This window comes from Macrotis lagotis, chromosome 5, assembly GCF_037893015.1.
Source record: "Macrotis lagotis isolate mMagLag1 chromosome 5, bilby.v1.9.chrom.fasta, whole genome shotgun sequence".
Classification (NCBI taxonomy): domain Eukaryota; kingdom Metazoa; phylum Chordata; class Mammalia; order Peramelemorphia; family Peramelidae; genus Macrotis; species Macrotis lagotis.
In genome coordinates this window covers 107,256,007-107,275,264 of record NC_133662.1, presented here as the reverse complement: position 1 = coordinate 107,275,264, position 19,258 = coordinate 107,256,007, and the positions used below count along the sequence as shown (strand labels likewise).

At 37.5% G+C, this 19,258-nt stretch overlaps 1 protein-coding gene across 3 annotated transcripts in view; it reads left to right on the top strand.

Moving 5' to 3' along the window:
• Nucleotides 1–19,258, top strand: part of RTN4IP1 (reticulon 4 interacting protein 1) — a 69,532-nt gene that overhangs the window by 1,260 nt on the left and 49,014 nt on the right. For 2 of the 3 annotated variants that reach the window (XR_012468505.1, XM_074187273.1), the window contains exons 2-4: nt 11,695–11,846; nt 13,275–13,343; nt 14,347–14,471. Coding sequence is in view for 2 of the 3 variants with exons in the window: in XM_074187273.1 (XP_074043374.1) it covers nt 11,695–11,846; nt 13,275–13,343; nt 14,347–14,471 (346 nt within the window). In the remaining variant the exon portion in view is untranslated. Of the gene's footprint in view, nt 1–14; nt 3,519–11,694; nt 11,847–13,274; nt 13,344–14,346; nt 14,472–19,258 lie in introns of those variants that run through there. The other variant, XM_074187274.1, reaches the window with a different exon arrangement.

Sequence of the window (19,258 nt, the reverse complement as noted above, 5' to 3'; positions counted from 1 at the left end):
AAGTTTTGTGGTGGTTTTTTTTCCCCAAAAAACTTCTATTATCGTATTGAAGAGTTGTTTTGTTTTTTTGGTGTGGCCTATTAGAGAAAACTTGCAGATATAGATTGAGAATGTTAAATTAAAAAAAAAAACCTCTCAGACATTTGATGTATGAGTCCCTTAAATCTGTCCTTTTACAAGCTTGTTGAAAAGGTCTAAAATATACACTAAAATTTGTATTCCTTTTTTTTTTTAAGTCTTTGCAAGGCAAACGGGGTTAAGTGGCTTGCCCAAGGCCACACAGCTAGGTAATTATTCAGCATCTGAGGTTAGATTTGAACTCAAGTACTCCTGACTCCAGGGCTGGTGCTTTATCCACGTATTAGGTAAATTTGAACAGTTTTTATGCTTGACAAACTCATGGGTTCTTATAAAATATCAGCTGGAGAGGGGTTGTATTTGCAAAGTGTAGTGAAAAGCATATTTGTATTTGAGAACCTAATCATTTACTTCTGTGCTTTCTCTGAGCCTCAGTTTCCCTATTTATAAAATTAAGGGTTTGGAATAAATGACCCAAGAGGTCTCCTCTTTCTGTGATCCATTTATTGTGACCTTGTTGATTTACTGAGGTCAGCTTCAGGTCTTAGAGTTTTTAGACTATATTTACATTGGCAGGGCCTTAGTTTCCTCATTTGCAAAATGAGGTGGGGGTTGAACTAGATCACAGAGATCTCTTTTTTATGACCACTTGTGATGACCTTGGAGATTACCTGAGATCTGTGCTGGATCCTAGAATTTTCATTAAATCAGTTCAATTTTTATTGTCATTTGCCAGGCAAATTCATTGCTCACAGCTTGTTTTATTAGTTTACTGGAGAAAGGAACAAAAGAAAGGCTAGGACTTTTCTTACTGTCTGTGCAATTTAGTTGCTCTTTGTCCATTTCTGCTCACTTATGAGGGGCAGTTTGGAGGCACAGTGGGTAGAACCACTGGAGTCAGTAGGACCTGAGTTCAAATGTGACCTCAATAGTTACCTAACTGTGTGACCTTAGGCAGGTCACTTAACACCATTGCTGGGGGGTGGGGTACTACACCAATTCATTTGTGAAGTTTCTTAATTTTCCATCTGTAAATGGTATACTTCTGGTTTTGGTCCTTACTTGTGATTTCATCAGTACAGTGATGTCCCTGAGAGAAAATTCCTTCCAACCATGCTGATGAGCATCTTAACTGTTCTGCAGGGATCTTGAGCACTGAAAGATTAAGTGGTATGACTAAGTAAATATGTGCTAGATGAGACTTAAAGGCACATATTTCTAACCCCAAGGCCAACTCTCTGTCCACACCACTTTTTTTCTTTGAGTGGGAAATAATGCCCTAAATAATACCAGTGAGCCATGTTTGCAAAACTTAACAGGTGAAAGTTTACAAGAAATATGATTCATTAAAAGTTTATTGGAACTTTGAACTGGTTAATTATTCTGGGTCAGTTGTTTTCACTTTGGAAAAATTGCTATGGAATTTTGCAACTAAAGATTTCTGGAGAACTTAAATCATCTTTGGATATGATGTCAGAGGGCAAATGATTAAAAATGCTATAGTACATAAGTATATTAAGGGACATGGTTTGATATGTTTGAATCCCTGTTCTGTTATTACCTATAAAATGGGGGAATAAAACTAGCAATATTAACTGAAAAATAGAAAAATAGATTTATATCCATGTAAATTGCTAAGCCATTAAGCCTCCATGTTTTTAAATAAGCTATTGAATGATATTAACTTTGGCTACAAATTCTTTGTTGCTACTGTTTATAGTTCCATAAACAGCCATTACAAACCCTCTACAATATATACTTAATGATCCATTCAGACTTTTTAACCTTGTTTGAGGGACTAGCCTTTTTGTATTTAATTTTCAGATTTCGAATTAAAAATAATAATAAACTGCCCTATAATGGGGGAGTATTTATATACATATATAAATTGAAACCTTATTACTTTGCTTTATTCCAACACCAATCAAAGTGGGAATAATGTTTCTGCAGCTTCTACCTTCTTTTGACAAAAAAAACCTTATTTTTTTTTCCTGAAATGATTTGACATTTGATTAGAGAAACAAGTAGAACATTCTCTACCTGTTCCTCCTTCCTTTGACTAGTTTTCAAAGCTGCTATTGTTTACTTTGTTAATTCATTGCCCAGTTTGGCTTACATAGACTTGGGAGGGCTTGGGTTTTTTTTTCAGGATGAAAGAGCACTTTCTAGACTTTGGGGGGCAAAGAGGTATGGGGAACATATATAGGTAGATTTTGTGAAATGCAGAAATCCTTTTTAAAATGAATTAAATGACAATGTGAGGTACTTTTGAGCTAAAAGATATAAATTTATGTATAAATAATAGATTGATACATATACATGTTTTATGTTTATTTCATGTTGTTTCTTGAGAGTAGGGATCATGTCTTACCTCTTTTCTGTAAATTGACTGTAATTCTCATAGTTGTCTTAATTTCTTTAGCCCTGTCAGAAAATAGTATTGTTGGGAAAAGTACAGGTCTGAGAGACAAGATTTGGCTTCTATTTCTGCTGTGCTTGGACAACTCATTGAATTTCTTTGAATGCTAGACTTTTTTTTTCTTATAATGGAGGGGTTAGCCCTTATGGTCTCTAAGGATTCATAATGGCTTGAGAATTTTGTGATTCTAATAGTTAATAAACATTTATTAAATGGCTGCCATGGGTCAGGCACTGTGCTTAGTGCTGGGGATACAAATAGGAAAAAAAGAAAGACAGCTTCTGGCCTCTGGAATGGGGGTGGGTGCGTAGAATATACCAAAGAAGATGAAAAAAGGACATCAGAAAGGGGGGAGGGGAAAGGTAGACTACTAGGGGATATGGTGAAAAAAATCAGAAGCCCCAGAATAGATGAGCCAGGTGAGCAAAGAGGAGATGTTAAGAGCCAAGCATCCTCCAGAGAGTGGAGAGGAGGTAGTGTGCCAGAGCTGAAGAAACCTTGCAGGTTGATGAGATTTTCCCAAGAATGAGCATCCTGAGGCAGAGTGGAAAAGTCTAGTCCCAAATTCATGTAGTCAGGTGAAAAAAGTCAATTTTACTATTTTATACATTAATGGTTTGATTTAAAACATCTATTTTAATTTTGATCCAGCATCCCCATGGTGAAATGGAAAATCTTAGCTCTAGAGAGGTTGCAAGCATCCCCAAAATCATCTAGTTCAAGCCCCATGTTTTTTTTCTTGGTGGTGGTGGTGGTTTTTCCATTTCAGTCCTGTATAATTCTTTGTGATGCCACGTATAAGCTTTTTTTGCCTAGATAATGGAGTATGCCATTTCTTCTCCAGCTAATTTTACAGATAAAGAAATCAAGGCAAAAAAAAGATAAAGTGAATTGCCCAGGGTCACACAACTAGGAAATGTCTGAAGTGGATTTGATATTAGGATGAAAAATAAATCTTCCTGCCTCCAGGCACAGTTCTCTATCCATTCCACCACCTAATTGCCCTAAAGGAATATCAGAGGTAGGATTTTAATTTATTTACTCCCAAAGCCAGTTCTTTTTCAGTATATAGATTCCAGTTACACTAGCAGTTAGTTAAACTTTTCAACTCAGTTTCCCCATCTGTAAAACTAGGGACTTGGACTTTATGTGTCTACTTGCTTTAAATCCTCTAATTTCAAACTCAGATTGTCAGAATTTTGTTCATTTCTGGGATTGGTACTTTATCTTTTAAAGCAATATATTCAAAACTTGTCCACTTCTGTTTGCTTCCCAATGCAATAAACAAAACCAAATCAGTGATCCATTGGCTACTATTTAACAGTCTAATATAGAAGTATATCTGCTTTTATGTGGTATCCATGAGACCAAATGATGTTTTTTTTGAGCTAATGGTCATAGAGATTACCATTTCCATTATTGCTTAGTTACTCCTTGCCTCACTCCTATTCCCAGTTCATAGATTCTTGTAAGGATTGCTTTTTTCTTTTTGTGCAGAAAGGAAATGATAACTGGGGGTTGGGGTTAAGCTATGATTATTATATTGTCAACTGTAGCAGGCATTAATTTCCTCAGACTTAAAAAAAGTTAAGAAATTTATCTAATTGGTTTTGAAAGGTAGACAGTAACTGATGGGCATAAAATTATAATCATGGAAAATATTAATAAGAAAGCTAGCCTTAAAAATCTAAACTAAATCAGAACAGCCAGTCTCAAATCAACTTTTCTTTTTCATTAACCAAGATGTAAGGCTTCTATTGCCATAAGATGTAAGGCTTCTATTGCCATAAGAGTCATTCAGAAATCAAGGACACAACCAACATAATCTTTAGGACTGATTTTCTCTGAATAGGTTTAAATGGCAACTTAAGTCATCCAGTCAAATCTTGTGGAATGTGACACATTTTGTGTGACAAAATAAGTTTGTCATTTTGTGATATAAACTTTCCTCTTCTGAGATTTTTTTAAAACTGCAGCTATATCGTATCAGAGAATAATCATTTTCTAGTTTGAATGAATAATAGTTCATTTGGACCTTTCTCAGAATGTAAATATTACAGTTTTATATATATATATCAGCTAATGGGAGAGGTAGAAAGTCTCATAGTTTCATATCAACAGAAATTCTACCCTGAGGAATGCCTATTTCTGTTGCCTATGTTATATAGATATTTCAGTGAATAAATGGCATAAATCTTTGTTTTCATGGAGTTAGAAAGAAGCAATGAACCTATTTCATTACTAATTTATATGGTGCTTTTATCATTACAAAAGAAGTTTTATGTACATTCTCCCTTGGTCATCACAATATTCTGTGATATTCTTGTAGTTATTAGTGCTCCTCTCCTCTACTCTAAGGCATTTTTGTATATATTTTTTATTTATCAGGTCTTTTTGTTTTCACCCCACACAGACTTCAAACCCTTTCTCTACTAGTTGTAAGCTTCTTGAGAGTAAGGACTGTTAGATATTTGTCTGTTTATTTTGAAAGTGCCATGATAACCTGTCACATTAAATGGACTCTTAATACTTGTTGAATTAAATACTGTTGAGTTAAATTAAATAATGCAACTTTGTCATAGAAGTTAGACTTTGAACCCAAATCTTCTGACTCAAAGTCTAGTACTTTTCCTATTATGAGTATGCTGTCTCATAGATATGGAATCCCAAGGTAGTGGTTGTTAATTTATTTTGTTCACTGGCTAAAGAATATACCTGAACACTAATAAAATGGCTTATGAATATTTGGTTTTTGCATTAAGAAAGGGAGTGGGATGTGAAGGGAAGAGTATGACTAGATCATAGAGTCAGACCCCCAAGTAATATATAACTTGTGTTTCAAAAATTAAGTTGATTTAGACCAGTTTCCCTAAAGAATCTGTTATAAGTAGGAATTAAATTCCCATATGAGTCCTTATGAACCTATTAAATTCTTTTTTTTAGGTTTTTTTGCAAGGCAATGGGGTTAAGTGGCTTGCCCAAGGTCACACAGCTAGTTAATTATTAAGTGTCTGAGGCTGGATTTGAACTCAGGTCCTCCTGACTCCAGGGCCGGTGCTCTATCCACTGTGCCACCTATCCACCCCATGACCCTATTAAATTCTTAAGACAGATGTATTATAATCTTGAGGGAAGTGAGAAGAAAAGAAATAGAAAATTTGATTCTCCATCTTCCCTTTCCTCCATCACTGTGGATACTAAAGTATCATCCTGGGCAGAAATTTGAAAATAAGTGAAGTTTGTCTTTGGCAACCTCTCACCTTACTTTCTCTACCCTACTTGGGGCAATGGGAATTTACAGTGTCCTAAGGCTCATTGTGGCCCCTCCCTCAAGCCTGTTTATGCCTCCAAATTGCTCAACTACCTCCTAGTAAAAAAACTTCTTTCTGGTCAGTTGGGCTTATCTTTCCTAGAAGCCTGGGGGAAATCAATCTCATGGAATAAATTCAAAATAGTATGCAACTGATCTCAGAACCTTCCCATCCATAGTCATTGGCATTTTAAAAAAAAGATTCTTATTAATGAAGAATCTTAACTGGTGGGATTTATAAAAGTTGTTCAGACAATAACTATTAATCAATATCTATGTGTGAGGCATGATGCTAAACTCGGGGAAAAATTGAGAAGATAGATTTAGGGGCAGGAGCACCCTTAAATAGCAGTCACCTTGCTCAGGTTTCTCCTCTCCTTTTCTCTCCCTTCCCTTCTCCCTCTCCCTCAGCTGTTCTTACTTTTCACTACTTTCTGTTTTCTTCTTGTGAGACCCAAAGTTATCCCATGAAGCATGAAGCAAACAGCAGTGAGTGTGGGGCAACCTCTTGGAGAGGAGAGGAGGGAAGGGAAATTTGTAAGATGGGTGTTAGTAAATGGGAATTGATTTCTATAGCCTGTTCATGTAAGAGTCAGTCTTTTATCGAACGATTAAGCCTTCATGTGCTGGTCAATATCCCAGGCACTGAGAATAAAGGAGAGAAGACAAACTAACAACTATGTGTATACAAGATAAATTCAACCTAGAAGCAATTTCAGGGAAGGCTGCAGTACTTAAGGGGTGCTGGGAAAGGCCTCTTGTAGAAGGCAGGATTTGAAGTAAGACTTGAAGAAAGGAAAGCAAACAGGAGACAAGTAAGGAGGGAGAGCAGCCCAGGTGTGGAGCCAGTTCCTAAGAAAGTACAGGGTTGGAAGGAGAATTACTGGATTGTAGCCTGGAAAGGGGCTGCATGAAAGACCTTAAAGTCAAAGAGGATTTTATATTTTTCCTGGAAATGAGTTGGGGAGTAAAGTGGTTGCACCTGAAAATTAGGAAGATAATTGGCAGCTGAAGCAGGAGATGCACTGGAGTGGAGAGAAAATAGTGGTAAGGAGGTCAACCAAAAAACCATTGAAATCGTCTAGGTGATGAGTGGTGGCTGTGTCAGAGAAGAGAAGGGAGCTTTTACAAGAGATGTTATAAAGATATGAAGGTTAGGACTTGGCGGAAGATTGAATATGTGATTGGTTGATGTGACACCTAAAGAAAGAAGGTAGAAGATGGACTGTCAAATTCAGAGATTTCACTGAGGGATAGTTATCGGGAGGAATCTCCACTATAACATACTCAACAAGTGATCATCTAACCTTAGATAGTGGAGATTTCTGTGGTTCCCGGTTTGAGCCCCATTGCCACTGAGGTTCTTTTACATCTCACAGCACCTCTGAATCTGTTTATAGTTCAGGCATTTTAGTCAAGTTCAACTCTTCGTGATCTCATTTGGGGTTTTCTTGGCAAAGGCATTGAAGTGGTTTGCTATTTTACAGATGGGAAAACTGAAGCAAACAGGGTTAAGTGACTTGCCCAAGTACACCCAGCAAGTAAGTATTGAGACGAGATTTAAGGTCAGTAAATAGATTCTTCCTGCCTCTAGGCCCAGCACTCTTATCCACTGTGCTATCTCGCTGAGTTGTAGGACAATGAATATAGACAAGATTGTGCAATTTTGCACTATTTATTCATTTGAGTTACTATAAATTAGTGTTTGGCCTATTGAGAATATGTGGCAGCTGTGTTTATTGTCTGCTTTGATTCTTAAGAATGAAAAATGTGAGGGGCGGCTAGGTGGTGCAGTGGATAGAGCACCGGCCCTGGAGTCAGGAGTACCTGAGTTAAAATCCAGCCTCAGACACTTAATTATCTAGCTGTGTGGCCTTGGGCAAACCACTTTAACCCCATTGCCTTGCAAAAATATTTTAAAAAAAGAATGAAAAATGTGATTATTCTAAAGTAGTAAGTTTTTTCTAACCAAAAAAGGAGAAATAGTTTATTATGTTAAGTATTGTTTTTGGCCACATAGGCAAGAGGCTCCATGGGCATAACTCTGTATAGATTTCAGGCAGGTAGACATTGTATTAAAAGATGGAATGTTGAGACTTCCGGGCCAAGATGGCGGAGGCACTGAGCTAAGGTTTCCTGGTTTCCCCTCAGAAATAATATGAAAGAAACCTCTTAACAGAAATCCTATTGACAAAACCCAGAAAGAGAAGCTAGGAGAAGAATATCTATCAAAAGGTCTCTCCTGGGATCTGGGTGAACCGGGGTCAGGGTAAAAGCTGGACTAACCTAAGACCAGCTAAGATTTGACAGTGGGAGCCCCAGCACAGAGAGTTGCAGAGACATCAGTTCTCTCAGCTCGGGGCCATGAGCTCCATACTTTTAGCAGAGCCCTCTTCCCAGAACAAATACAGTAATAGCCCCTCCACCCCCACCCCCCAGGCTCAGGTGTGGGCAGCAGAGCTCCCTCAGCTGAAAGGGAGAATAATATTCTCCCCCCAGGGCCCAGCCCACATTGTTGAAGGATAATTCAGACCCTGCTGCCACCCTTATCCCCTCCAGGACTATGGAGAGGGCCTCAAATCAAGACCATAGACACTCCAGAGAAAGCAATCAGCACCCCCTCCCCCCAATTGACTGGCCCACTTGTAATTGCTAAGCCAAGTGAGCAAAGCCTTTAGGGATTTCAAAACCAAACCTCTGTGAGCCAACCCCCTCCAACATAAGATCCTAGGAAAATGAAGAAAGGCCAGTGAAAAGGGGTCCATAGAAAACTACCTAGAAAGTAAAGACTGACTCAGAGAAATCTAGAACTTCTGAGGAGAATATGAATTGGTCTCCAACACAGAAAGACATCCTAGAAGAAATCAAGAAAGAGTTCAAAAATCAATTGAAAAAATTGGAAAAAGAAACTCAAGAAAATTAACACCTTGCAAGAGAAAATTAACATCTCTCGCAACAAGAAAAGAAATCCTTGAACACAATTGGAAAAATACAGAAAGAAAATAATTCTCTCAAAACTTCACTTGGGTAAATGGAAAACTTCAAAAACAGAAAAGATGGAATGTCCTGGGTCAAGGAGGATTCAAATAGTGATCAAGTCTAAATCATAGGAATAAGAGATCTAGATCATGTAGAACTGGTTCAACCTTGCTTAGGTGTTTATCTCTGAAAGTTTCAATCAGATGTGACCATATCTCTGCATCTTTGGCCTCTGTTCTTTACAGTCATACTGCCTGGACTTGTGCTGCTTCTTTCTTTCCTTGGGCTTTAGCCAGGGCTCTACAGGAAGAATGAAAATTGATGAGTTGTTACTCAGATGAAAACAGTAAGATTTTCATGAACAAGCACACTTAATATTTATACATCTAAAAGGTCCTTTCTGAATTTTCCCCCTTGGGAGGTTACACATTTATTCTATCAATGCTATTGTTCTTGATGTTTTTAGAAATTCCTGTTTTTGGAATTTACTCTTAGAACCAGTTAATATCCCCTTCTCCATCTCCTCCTTCCCTCAAAAAAAAAAACCCAGTTGTATTTGTTTATGACTGTAACTTTTTTTGTTTAAAAATGACATTATCTGGGTTGGCTATCTACATTATATACACCGTATTTGACCCTAAATACATTTGAGACAAATGTAATCCATCCCGATAGTAATAATTGACACATATGTAGCAATTTTAAGATTTACAGAGTGCTTTAAATTATGTCATTTAATTTCACAGCAACTACAGATATGAAGTGATTTGCCTGTTATGTGACATGGCTAATGTGTTAGATGAAATTCAATTTCCTTGACTCCAGCCCAATGCTTTTTTCAAAGGCAAAGGTTTGTCACTATTGAAATAATCAAAAGAATATGCCTCTAGACACTAAAGTCATTTTCAAAAGGGAAGAACCTAAGATTACTACTTTATTTTTTTTAAATTAATATTTTATTTGTTTTCCAATTATATACAATTGTAGTTTCTACCCCTTTTTTTCTGTAAGATTTTGAATTTTGCAATCTTGCCTCCCCCTTCCTTTCCCTCCCCATCCCCCCACAGAAGGCAGTCTGGTAATCTTTACATTCTATGCTATACATTGATTGAAATTGAATGTAGTGGGAGGGAAATATTCTTGAGGAGAAAATAAAATATTAGAGAGTTGGCAAAATTATGTAGTACATAAGACACTTTTTTAATAAAAAAAATTGAAGGTAATAGATTTTGGTCTTTGTTTAAATTCCATAGTTCTTTCTCTGGCTACAATGGTATTCTCTGGCCCAGGTACTGCAAAATTGTCCCTAATTAGTGCGTTGATGGAATGAACAAGTCTGTCAAGGTTGATCATCACCCCCATGTTGCTGTTAGGCTGTACAATGTTCTTCTAGTTCTGCTCATCTCACTCATCATCAGTTCATGCAGGTCTTTCCAGGTTTCTCTGAATTCTCTCCCTCTTGGTTTCTAATAGAACAATAGTGTTCCATGGCATACCACCATATACCACAGTTTGCTAAGCCATTCCCCAATTGATGGACATTGACTCGATTTCCATTTCTTTGCTACCACAAATAGGACTGCTATGAATATTTTTGTACAAGTGAGATTTTTACCCTTTTGCATAATCTCTTCAGGGTATAGACCCAGTAGCTGTTTTGCTGGATCAAAGGGTATGCACATTTTTGTTGCCTTTTGACCATAATTCCAGATTGCTCTCCAGAGAGGTTGGATGAGTTTGCAGCTCCACTAACAATGTATTAGTGTCCCAGATTTCCCACATCCCTTCCAACATTGATCATTGTCTTTTCTGGTTATATTGAGGTAGTACCTCAGTGATGCTTTAATTTGGGGCACCTAGGTGGCGCAGTGGATAAAGCACTGGCCCTGGAGTCAGGAGGACCTGAGTTCAAATTCGGCTTCAGACACTTAATAATTACCTAGCTGTGTGGCCTTGGGCAAGCCTCTTAACCCCATTGCCTTGCAACAACCTAAAAAAAAAGTGATGCTTTCAATTTGCATTTTTTTCTAATAAATAGTGATTTATAGAAATTTTTCATATGGCTATAGATAGCTTTGATTTCCTCATCTGTAAATGCCTTTGCATATCCTTTGACCTTTTGTCAATTGGGGAATGGCTTTTTCAAAAAAATTTGACTCAGTTCTCTGTTTTAGAAATGAGTCCTTTGTTAAAAGTACTAGTGTAAAAATTGTTTCCTAATCCACTACATTTCTTTTGATCTTAGTTTATGTGGTTTGTCTGTGCAAAAGCTATTTAATTTAATCGAAATTGTCTAGTTTGTTTTTAATGATGTTCTTCATCTCTTCCTTGGTCATAAACTGTTTCCCTTTCCATAGATCTGACAAGCAAACTATTCCTTGATCTCCTAGTTTTCTTATAATATTGTCTTTTATGTCTAAATCCTATATCCATTTTGATCTTATCTTGGTCTAGGGTAGATTAGTACTTTAAAAGCAACAGTATTCATCTATATTTAGTGTTCTTGCCCTACCCTGTCCTGATCTTCATTTCCAGTCTGGGCCAGTTTAGCCTTCTTTTAGGTGGGGTCCAAGAGTCTCTTCTCTTCCCCTTTCCCAGAAGTTCACTATATTAATACTGAACCTAGTATGACCTTAATGTTGCTTTCTAAAGAGTCATTACTGAGTCAAGAGATTTGGGTTCCAGCCCAGTACAAGATATTTGGTTTACCTTGAATGAGCACTTTCACCCCTATTAGGTCTTAGTCTCCTCTTCATAAAAGTTCTGTGAATACCCTTTGCTTGACCACATTTCATGTAACCTAAGGAATCTAAAATTTATTTGTTTTTTGTTTCATACTTCTGCAATTGTATTTAAACTTGTCTGTTTTCATGAATCAGAGGAGTAATTGATAAATCATATTTTATAGGTGGATATGGTGCAAGAGCTTTAAATATGAAGCGTGATCCGCTAATTATGAAAGACAAAGGGCAAGAATTTCCTTTGACCCTAGGCCGGGATGTCTCTGGAGTAGTGATGGAATGTGGACTGTCTGTCACATATTTCAAACCTGGAGATCAGGTGATGTAACCCAATACTACTCCTGCCTGTTACCTATTTTACCTTTTTTTTTTAAATGACTTTAAATTCCTTTTGAGTGACTTCATTCTAGAACATAATCCTCTTGTGAGAGTGCCTGGTTGATGACTTATTTTTATTCACATTACTTCCTAACTTAGGGTTTCTCTGGGGCTTTCCATGAGAGAGTTTTAAAATTCTAAAGTAGTTTGATTCAACAATATTCATTTCTTGGAAAGTTTGCGAACAGTCCAAGGACCCCTGGTAGCCAGTACAAAGAGTATGCCATTCAGTTTAGGAATCAGGAGAGCTGAATTCTTGTCCTGCCTTTGCCACAGATTGACAGTGAGACTTTTAATAAGTCATGTAACTTCTTTAGACTCATTTCCTCATTAATAAAACGAAAGGATCAGATTAGAAGAGATCTTAAATTCCTTCAGACTAATGTTATCCAACATTCTAAGATAGAATTCTTGCTGCTTAGAAATTTACAGTCTAATAGATTGACTATTATACTTTCTTAAATTTATACCTTTTTGGTGAGAAAGGGAAAGAATATGTGGCATATATACGTGTGTGTGTGTGTGTGTTTATACATGTATATAAAATGTTTGTGTGCATTTTAGAATTAACATTTGGGATTGTTAATTTCTTGTAACATCTTGTAAGATATGTATCTTAAATGATGCATCTTATCCAGTAAGTTTTCACTTTTAACATTGCTAAAAGTCTGGCATAGTTATTTGTAGATGCTCATACTCAAGTGTAATTACTTCTTGTTTTTAGCACTGTGGTTTCATTAGGCATTTTCTTTTGCTAATGAACATCTCAGGCCAGCTGGTTTTTATTTAGTTTTAGCTTTTCTCAACTACTTTAACATAATTTAGCCTGCTTAATTTTTTTTTTTTAAGTTTGATCTTTGGTGAGAAAATAAATACAGTGGGATGTTCTGGCATCAGGCTCCAGGGTGGTGTTACTGTGCCCTCCAAAGCATACTAAATTATTGACTTCCACTTGAAAATAATTTTGATTTCATTACTCTTTTGGGGGGGGGGAGTTTGCAAGGCAAACGGTACTCCTGACTCCATGGCCGGTGCTTTATCCACTACGCCACCTAGCCACCCCTGATTGCAGTACTCTTTAGGTACTGTTGATATGTAATTTTGGAGAGGATTAGATATATTTTAAGAAAAAAATCTTGGTCCCTGCTAGGTGGCACAGTGGATAGAACACCGGTCCTGGAGTTGGGAGGACCTGAGTTCAAATGTGGCCTCAGACACTTAATAATTACCTAGCTTTGTAACCTTGGGTAAGTCACTTAACCCCATTGCCTTGCAAACAAAAAAGAAACAAAAGTTCTCTTAAACTTCAATAGATCAGAATAGAAATTTATTTTAAAATATTTATGTTTGTATATGGACCTTTTTTTAGGTATGGGCAGCAGTACCTCCGTGGAAACAGGGCACTCTATCAGAATTTGTCGTAGCCAGTGCAAATGAGGTAACTATAAAGAATTATTTCATGAAATCAAAAAGAAGAAACAAACACTTGTTGAAAAACATTGGTTGGTTTTAGAGCCTATTACATATTTTGGGGGCAGTTATCAGGAAGGAGGAGGAAAAGGAACTTTTGTGAGACAAACACAGAATTTTGTATTTTTAGACCCTCTTGGCTTTGTCAGATAGGCATTTGGACTAGATCTCAAGAAGTTTTCCTGGTTTACATGAGAAATAGGACCCATATTCTTGTCTCATTCTTGGAAACCAGGAAGTTGAGAATATGTGAGTAGAGGGAAAGGAGTAGAGGGATATCGGGTAGAGAAAGAGAAGAGGAAATCTATTTCCCACCTAAGTGAATGGTGGTTTGATGAGGAATTAAGTAATTTTAGGTGATTAACTCTCATTGAACTTGTCTATTTGTTTGTTATAAGACTTGGGGATAATTTTGAGGCTTTAGGTCCTGGGCTTTGAAAGACATTTTAACTAAGCCTTGAATGATAAAGACTATAGAATCATACATGAATGTCAAACGAATAGAGGAAGGCACTTTGCCTTTGAAGCTCTGCTGCCTTAAGTCCTGCCCCTGCTGTGTCTCGCTGTGACTTCTCAGTGGCACTAGGTGCCTCTCTAAAATGATAGTTTGTAGAGAAAGTGCTGCCCTGCATTAATGATTGAGGAGATTCCCTTGTCAATCAGCTCATAGGAATTCCCTGTATTAATGAAATTACAGATCTAGTTCCTGTCCCTACTTAAAATAAACTTGTAGGGGCAGCTAGGTGGCGCAGTGGATAAAGCACTGGCCTTGGAGTCAGGAGTACCTGGGTTCAAATCCGGTCTCAGACACTTAATAATTACCTAGCTGTGTGACCTTGGGCAAGCCACTTAACCCCATTTGCCTTGCAAAAAAAAAAAAACCTAAAAAAATAAAATAAACTTGTTCAATTTATTTTGGTATAAACATGGAAGTAATTGCTTGATCCTGATATTTTTATCTTCAAATATAGGTATCTCATAAACCCAAGTCTCTCACTCACACTGAAGCTGCTTCCTTGCCCTATGTTGCTCTCACGGCCTGGTCTGCTCTGAGCAAGGTTGGTGGGCTCAATGGAAAGAACTGTAGTGGAAAACGGTAGGAACCTAGACGTTCTTGACTTTTGGATTCCTGTTCTCCTCCCTTCCTCCTGCTCCCTTCCCCCAACAAGTGTTTCAGAGACATCATTCACATTAGGGATCAGCAGCTGACTTAATGCAGAGTAGGTCCATTGATACCTGGAACTTTTGCAGGTAAACTTCAACTTATGAACATGCTGAGTTCCAAAAATATATTTTTGAGTTGACTCTTTTGGAAAATAAAAGATATTTTCCCATAGATATTTGTGTTGTGCAGAAGTCCTGCCCTGATCATTAGCCTCTTTGTAGGTAGGCATGTGGGATCTTCAACTATGAGGACTGGTTTCTATGGAGGTTACCTTCCAGTCCACCCAGGTTTCCCTCACCCCACAGATCTAGTCATATTTTGACCTTTGAATCTCTACACCATTTGTCAAATCTGCTCACTTTTTTATTATGGTTCTTATCTTGTCTTTGCATCTCTACTTTCTGGCACATCCTGGGCCTTTAATAAATGCTTATTGATTCATCAACTGAGAGTTTACAAAGGACTTTCCTAACAAAAATTCTGTTTGGTAAGTTGTATGTTATTATTTCTATTTTACCCCCTGAGAAGATCTGAGTAAGTGACCTGTCTCTAGTTCTGAAATGTCCAAATAGCAGGGCTGGGTTTGGGAGTTGGGTCTTTTGACATGAAGTCAAGTATTTTCTCCTTTTCTACATGCAGCTGAAACCTCTGGCAGCAGGTTCTCCCAAGCTGAAAAGTTTCACTTCTGGCTCAGGGGGGCTTAGTCTGATGACTAAGATTGAGAAGGCTCCTCACCAGAGGCTTGTCTGCTCAGGTAGAAATGTTTTGGACCACAGCAGCTCCTGGGACCCCTCTGCTAGAGCATGAAGAGGTGGGAAACCACCTCATTTGAGGGAATGGCCCTCATGAAGGTGCATTTAATTTTATTTTTATTAATTGAGACAGTAATCAAAAAAATAATCGTTAAAATGTAGAGAATGAGGAATGAATCTTATATACCTGCTAATTATCAGTCATAGTTTTATAAATAAACAGAAACAAATGCATTTTGCTCTACCTTTTAACAGTTTCTGGTGCATAGTTGCCTGTCCATCTCTAGGTTCTATCGGAAGTTTCACTCCTCTGATTTTGTTTTCTTTCTTCCATTTAAAATAACATTTTCAAACAGTTGTCATCAATTCTTGTATGTTCTAGTTCTTTTGATATCACCAAGTATTAGCCCAAGTATTTCCAGTTATTTGGATGTTTCATATTTTCCAGCTTAAATATGGTACCGTAATAGCCCTTTATATTCACTAACCACAATAAAAATTTATCCTACCATTTGATACATAGGTCATTTCTAATATTTTGTCACTTCAAATAGAACCAGCATTAGTATTTGAGTACAAATAGATCCTTTTGAAGTTATTTGTCTGATAATTCAAAAGGTATGATCAGTTCTACAGTATTCTATCTTGCCATATTGCTTTACAAAATATTTACCTCACTGTAAAATTTCTCTTGTAACACACAGTTGTTCCTTACTATATTAGTGAATACTGCAGTTGTGAATTTATCTACTTGCTATAATTTTTTTAATCTCCAAATCAATACTCATGGTACTTTTGCAGTCATTTGTGGATGTGAAGAGCAGCCAAAAAAATCCCTCACCCATTTTCTTTCTTGTTTCTGCCATTTTACTGTCAACAAGATGAAGGTATTTTTCATCAATATGAAGGCAGTTTTTGCAGTCTGTTTAGTGTCATGGGTTTTGCATTTTTTATGCTTTTTTTGTTGCTGACTTTGCTGTTTAAAACAAAATGGCCCCCAGGTGCTTGAAGTGGCTGGGCTAGGCCTTAGGCAAAAATGCATCTCTTAGATATGCTTCATTGGGCCCTGAGTTCACTGTTGGAGACTCTAAAATTAGGTGCCCCCTGAAGAAGGAAGAGGAAGTTCTGTGATCATCTTGAGGCCTCTCTGGAAAGCACTGAAGAAAATACTGTGACCAGAAGCTCATGGAAGCCTAGCCTAGTATTTCCTCTAGGAACAGTGCTTCAATGTTTGCTAATTCAGTCTTTGTGGTGATTTTATAGCACATAACTACTATGAATGATGAGAGGTGTCCACTTTCCCTATAGCTCTGCCAGTGTTGGATTTTTTATTTTTTAATTTTAATTTTTTGACTAATTTTGCCATCCCTGTGAATGTAAGAGAAATCACAGGGGTTTTTTTTGAAGTGCAATATTGTGAGTAGTATTACTGTGGGAACTAACCATCAACTAACCAATTTATTTAGAATTGTACTTTGAAAGAAAAAAAAAGAATTGTACTTTGGACCATATCTAGAATATATCTTCCAGACACTCCTCCTCTGTCTTTTCTCTAGACCTGACCTTCTTCCTCTGACCTAGAAGCAGAAAGGGCTTGGAATGGGGATTTCAGCAGGTTGGGGAGCAAGTGGTAGCAGTTTAGAGGTTGGGCAGTGAAAAATATTTAAAAAGTGAAGAGACAGAAATCACAAGAGGCTGGAACTCTTGCACTGTGAACCTTGAAGACATTTTTCCACATTATTTTTCCTGACCATCTCAGATTGGCTCGCCAGTTTTGCTTTCTTCTTCTGTCATTTATTGTTTCCAGCAATGTTCCATACCAACCAGGGTTTTAGAATAGAAGGGGACCCTAGCATTGGACCTGTTGATTAAGTATGTAAAGACTATGATACTGAAGTGTCATAGATTTAGAGCTGGAAGGGACCTCAAGGGTCATCTAGAGAAACCCCCCTCATTTTAACAAAGACTTAGTGGTAGAATGGCTCACCTAAAGCCTCACAGGTACTGACTGCTGGGATTCAAGTGAAGTTTCTAGATGCCAGATTCTGCATGCTGTCCATTATACCATACAATATTAGTGTTTCCTTAGAGAGTTTGTAAATAAAAAATTATCTCTGATTTTATCTCCTAAAGAATTTCTATAGTGGACACTCCCTCCAACAAAACCCATTTCTGCCTTGCTAAGTAAACCCTTGAGATTTGTGCTTGAACCATACAGAAGTTAATAGTGGATTTGAAGCCTGGTCTTCCTGACTTTCAGTCCTGCTTTGTATTCAGTACACTATCCTGCCTCTGTAAGGATGGTAGTAGGTCATTTTTATATAACACTAAACTTTACAAAGCAATTTCCTCATGACAACCCTGGGTGGTGGCGGGGGCCAAGTATTCTGCTCCTTTCACAGAGGTTGATGCTCAGGTGCACAAAAGCAGCATTCAAATCAACATGACGAATTTCTTTCTTTATGTGACTCATCATGGAACACAACACATTCTCAAACTTCTCTCCTTTCCTCCATCCTCCAGCAGGCTTTACTTTCCTTGCAATACTTTCTCAGTGTTTTTATTTTTAGTATTAAAAATTAGAAACAGGAGAAGGTATCCCTTACAATATGTTCCTTTTTTCCTCATAGATACTCTTAGGAAAGACAAGAGCTCACATGGGTAATAGATCTTCCAGATAACCCTCCTCCATCTTTTCTCTAGCCCTAATGTCCTTCTTCTGATCCAGAAGCAGAAAGGACTTGGAACAGGGGGCTTCAGCAGGTTGGTCTTTGGATAGTCAAAGGCCCAAAGAAAGATTGCTTGATATTTCAGAGAAGCACCTGCTTTATAATTTCCTCACAGTATCAGGATAGCTTGGAACCTGCTGAGGCTGTGGTTGCTAGTCTAGTGATGAGGCAGAGGGAACAGCAGCAGTGGGAAAGAAAGAAAGATGAATCTTTGGGAAGTTATCAGCATGGTGCGCCCCCCCCCCCCCCCCCCCCCCCAGCTTGAGAGAGCTACTATAGAGAAGAGGGAAGGAAAATGAAAGGCTGCGAGGGGTAGAAGATAGAACTGGCTCCAACTGCTTCAGACCACTAATAGTGGTATGACTCAATCTCTCTAAATTTCATTCTCTGGTCTTCTCACAGCACTGAAATTCCACAAAGGAAGAGGAATTGCAATTGATCTGGGTTATTATATGGGACAATTTTTGCATATGAACAACAGTAAATGCTTGTGATTTCCTAAAGGCTTGATTTCTTTTGAATTTGGGAGGTGGGAGGAGACTCTTTACCCTCCCCATCTTATTCATTTTGCAACTATATGCCTGCATCAGATTAGTTAGCTTGAAGTTCTCACTCATGAAAGCCACAGCAAAAGGTGTGAATAGAATAGCTTTTAAAGATTTATTTTTATTATTTAAATCTTATTTGGTATGTATTTTTTCAAATTTTTAATTTATATTTTTACTTTTTTTTTTTTTAATAAAGATTCAATGCCTGATTTTTATTAGACCCATCTAAGACTATTTCAGGCCTTGAACTATATGATCTCTTAGGTGCTTTCTAGCTCAAACACTCTTACATCATACAAGCATCTAGTCAAATTTGTAGGTCTTTAATGGTGACTTACTTAATCCAGAAGATGTTAAACCTCTTTGCTCTGTTCTCTCCTCCATCCTGTCCCTTCAAACGAATGAAGAAAACAACTAAAGCTAGACATCTTTACTGCAGTTAGTAAGTAGCTCTGACTGAATTCACCATGATAGATGAAGTGGGTTTTTTCAGTCTCCTCTGGCTTGGAGGCAAATCAGACTAATATAACTGGGGAAAAGACCCTGTCCTTCTTTCCTCCAATTCCTGGTTGTTCATGAAGAATTTTAGAATGTTTTAGACACAACTGTTGTATATGATGTTTTAGACACAATAAGGAGACTGACTCTTTACCTGTTTCTAGTCTAATCTCTGTTAATAGTAATAGCTT